At 50.6% G+C, this 4,586-nt stretch overlaps 1 protein-coding gene across 1 annotated transcript; it reads left to right on the forward strand.

Annotated features, from left to right (window-relative positions):
- The first annotated feature begins 485 nt into the window (after positions 1-485).
- On the forward strand, positions 486-4,281 carry CXCR4 (C-X-C motif chemokine receptor 4). The gene is made up of 2 exons (XM_046018039.1): positions 486-596; positions 2,694-4,281. Exons 1-2 carry the CDS (start codon positions 582-584, stop codon positions 3,738-3,740), a joined length of 1,062 nt encoding a protein of 353 aa, XP_045873995.1. The 5' UTR covers positions 486-581; the 3' UTR covers positions 3,741-4,281.
- The last annotated feature ends 305 nt before the right edge of the window (positions 4,282-4,586 follow it).

Below are 4,586 nucleotides of genomic sequence, written 5' to 3' on the forward strand. Positions count from 1 at the left end.
TGGAGTCAGATGCTGGACCCACTTCCAGCATTGCCGCCTACTGGTTGGGTTATTCTGGCACATCACTACTCTACTCCGGGCCTCAGTGTCTCCATTTGTAGCATTCCCGGGTCTGGAATTCCATCCACGTGAGCAAGGATGGATGCGCCACACGGGACGCGTTGGTCGCCCGCGCTTCCCACCTCCCTTCAGGCGCATTCAGCTTTCCCAAGTTGGGGAACGCCTCTGGGATGCCCTCCACAGCTCAAGACTCACAAGGTGACCTCCAACTAACAGCAGCCGCTCAGGGGATTCCCAGGTTTACCCCAATTAACCTCCCTGGGACTGCTGGAGCGCTTACCCCAACCTCTCCCTCGAGTCTTCCTCCCCCGCGTCTGCTCCCTCTACCCCACCCCGCCTTCCCTTTTCCCTGCCCCGCCCGCGCACCCACACGGCGCATGCGCCGCCCGCAGAGCGTGTTTTTATAAAAGTCCAGTCTCAGCCAGAAACTTCAGTCTGTTGTCTGCGGCAGCAGGTAGCAAAGTGATCCCGACGACTTGGGTGCTCCGGTAGCCCCTGCGGCTGGAGAGCGAGCAGTTACCATGGACGGGTTCCGTGTAAGTCCAGTTTCAACCTGCTTTTTCTTAAACGTACAAACACGTAAACTTAGAGCGCAACCCCTTCGAGTGGGCATAACCGACCAGAACATGGGAGGTGCCGGTAACCGGGAGAAGGAGCATGGAAAGGAGTTTTCGTGCGGTTGGTTATACTGGAGGAGGGGGTAGGATTGGAATCTTTTACTCTGTAAAACATTGGAGAAAAAACTGTAAGGACCTTTTCGGTGGCTGCGTGTGTGTCTCCTTTTAGTCCTGCGGCGCGCGCTGTGCGTGTATGCTGTTTGCAAACTAAGAACATTCTGTGCACAAGTGCGGAGAAGGCGTGCGCGCTGCCAGCGAACTCAGACCAAGAGTCTCTCCCGCAGGGGAGGAGGAGGGGTTTTTTTGGAGTGAATTATCTGAATTGAGAGGTGGAGGGCGGTGCGGGGTCTGAGTTCCCAGAGCGAGGCTGCGCCCCTGGTTAATTTCAGGCAAAGGCTCCAGGGGACCACTCTTGAGGCTAGGCGCCTGTTCGCCAAACTCTGCACCTCCCGAGGAGCTGTGTCAGTACCCCCGCATAGTGAGCAGAGGGCGGGAAGGGCGGGCGGACCCAAGGTGCTGCTTGCCTGAGAGAGGTCTGAGAATTGGCCATAGCAGGGAGGTGGCCAGGAGCCGCCGGTGCGCCTTAGGATTGAGGGAGAGACCTCGCGGGCATCGGAATCGCAGCGAGTGGACCCCGGGGTTCCATAGTTTGGGATAGTACCGAGGGAGGAGTATTAAGCAGTCGCGGTGCAGCGGGACCCAGAGGTGTGCCCCGCAGGGTCTGGGGTGGAATGAGGACTTGGGAGGGCACCCGGCCTGCGGGTAGTTGCGGCGCAGACCGGCAGGTGCAAGTGGGGAGACCGTTTAGCTCTCACCGATCCCAATTGCGCAGTTTAACCGTTGGTGGTTTCCTGGAGACTTTTGAAAACCCCTTACCAGGAAGGCTTTTCGTTTCCCCCAGCGGCGCACAATTCAAAGGCGTTTACTGAGGAGCCGCCCATTCTCTCCCCAGCACCCTGTAGGACTGAACTTGGGAGAGCTGCCGGGCGGAACCCTGGGAGCTTGCTGCGGCTGGTGGTGGGCGTGGGCGTGGTGAGCAGCCGCGGAGGTCGGGAGTTGGACCACCCGGCCCTTGGTGCGCCCTTCGCCTGGAGGCTTCCAGCTGCAGACCTCCGACCCCATTTACTGGACCAGTGGCGGGGTGGGAAGCGATCCGGGAGAGTGAGGAAATGAAACTTGGGGCGAGGACCTTGAGTGCAGACCCCGTGACCTTCCCCTCCCATTAAAATGCTGCACTCCCTAACGTCCTAAACGCGCCAAGCGATAAACAGGTAGAGACGCCCCTGCCCCTGAGGAGCACAGCTGCGGGCAGGTGTGTGGGGCGGTATCCTCTTCTAACGTCCCTGTTCAATACCCCAAGCAATAAAGACTCTTCGTTAACGGCCGTATTCTCCTTCCCCACTAGCGTTGCTTGAAGTACAGAATGATTTGTGTTTAGACAAGCGAGGGAAAGACAATGTTTTGAGCCTTAGAAAGTTTTGAGGACTCCCCCCCACCATGCTCCTTCCTCCCCTTTTCCCTGTCCCGGTGAATCTTCGTATAGAAAATTAATCCCACTCCCCAAACACGGGCTTCTATTCCCACTCCTCACCTGTCCTCTCCCACGCCGCCCCCCACCTCCGGGCAGCCTAGGAGGGGCCTCTTTGTGTTTTGTTTTGGTATTTTTCCTCCCAAGGTTTTTTTCTTCCCCCTAGTGGGCGGGGTAGAACAGTTAGCAAAGATGTGACTTTAAAACCGTCAGAATCTCAGCGCCCTTTTGTTCTAAACAAAGAATTTTCTAATTGGTTCTATTAAAGACAGCTATAATGAAATGACTCTGGGGGAAGATGGGGAGGAGTCTATAATTCTCTCCCGCTCTTCCCTCACTGCTTCACTGGGAGCAGAATGTCCTGAAGAAGGCTGAGATGAGTTGGGTTTTATAAATTACTTTTTAAAAATTGCAGAAAGATTTTTTTGAACTTGGAGAATGCCCGCTGTACTTGAAAGTTAATACTCATTCCCTTGCCTCTTTTGCAGATATACCCTTCAGATAACTACACAGAAGATGACTTGGGCTCAGGCGACTATGACTCCATGAAGGAACCCTGCTTCCGGGAGGAAAATGCCCATTTCAACCGTATCTTTCTGCCCACAGTCTACTCCATCATCTTCTTGACTGGCATAGTGGGCAATGGATTGGTCATCCTGGTCATGGGTTACCAGAAGAAACTGAGAAGCATGACAGACAAGTACAGACTGCACCTGTCTGTGGCAGACCTCCTCTTTGTCCTCACACTTCCCTTCTGGGCAGTTGATGCTGTGGCGAATTGGTACTTCGGAAAGTTCCTGTGCAAGGCAGTCCATGTCATCTATACAGTCAATCTCTATAGCAGTGTCCTCATCCTGGCCTTCATCAGTCTGGACAGGTACTTGGCTATTGTCCATGCCACCAACAGTCAGAGGCCAAGGAAGCTGTTGGCTGAAAAGGTGGTCTATGTGGGGGTCTGGATACCTGCTCTCCTGTTGACCATTCCCGATTTCATCTTTGCCAACGTCAGGGAGGCAGATGGGAGGTATATCTGTGACCGCTTCTATCCCAGCGACTCGTGGTTGGTGGTATTCCAGTTTCAACACATCATGGTTGGCCTTATTCTACCGGGCATCATCATCCTGTCCTGCTACTGCATCATCATCTCCAAGCTGTCCCACTCGAAGGGCTACCAGAAGCGCAAGGCCCTCAAGACCACAGTTATCCTCATCTTGGCTTTCTTTGCCTGCTGGCTGCCCTACTACATTGGGATCAGCATTGATTCCTTCATCCTCCTGGAAATCATCAAGCAAGGATGTGAATTTGAGAGCACTGTGCACAAGTGGATTTCCATCACTGAGGCCCTAGCCTTTTTCCACTGTTGCCTGAACCCCATCCTCTACGCCTTCCTTGGAGCCAAATTTAAAACCTCTGCCCAGCATGCACTCACCTCTGTGAGCAGAGGGTCCAGCCTCAAGATCCTTTCCAAAGGGAAGCGGGGAGGACATTCTTCTGTTTCCACCGAGTCCGAGTCTTCAAGTTTTCACTCCAGCTAACACTGATTGAAAAGACTTGTATACATTAAAGAACTTTTTTTTTTATGTTACACATTTTTTCAGATATAAAAGACTGACCAATACTGTACAGTTTTTTTACTGGATTTTTTTCTTGTGTTGCTTTAGTTTTTGTGAGTTTTAATTGACTTATTTATATAAATATTTTTTGTTGTTGTTTTTCATGTGAATGAGTGTCTGTAGGCAGGGCCTGTGGCCAAGTTCTTAGTTGCTGTATGTCTGGTTGTAGGACTGTAGAAGAGGGAACTGAACATTCCAGAGTGTAGTGAATTACTTAAGCTAGAAATGATCCTCAGCTGTTTGTACATAAATAATCTCTCCATTCCAGTGGAACATTTTCTTTTTCCTGTTCTTAAATTGTTTGGTTACACTATGTGATTTTGCTGTAGAAAGTGGCACTTATAACCAAAGCCTAAAGTGGTATAGAAATGCTGGTTTTTCAGTTTTCAGAAGTGGGTTGATTTCAGCACCTACAATGTACAGTCTTGTATTAAGTTGTTAATAAAAGTTCATGATAAACTTACTCAGTGTTATGTTCTTATTTCTGTTGATATTCCTTTGGCTCACAGAAGTAAAAAATAACATATTTATGGCATGTCAGGTCCTCTTCTGGTTGTTAAATTATTTTGCTTAACCCTTATCATAATTCTATGATAGGAACTCTGGCTCAATTATTAATAGTAGAACGATAGTTTGTAGAGCAGGAAACTGAGGCACAGAAATCCTAAGTGACCTGGTTAAAGGCTTGGTAAGCAGCACCACCAGTATTCCAAACCAGGGAATCTGTCTTCAAAATCTGAAGTCTCAACCACTTTCAACTCCTAGACA

This window comes from Meles meles, chromosome 9 (genome assembly GCF_922984935.1).
Source record: "Meles meles chromosome 9, mMelMel3.1 paternal haplotype, whole genome shotgun sequence".
NCBI classification, from domain to species: domain Eukaryota; kingdom Metazoa; phylum Chordata; class Mammalia; order Carnivora; family Mustelidae; genus Meles; species Meles meles.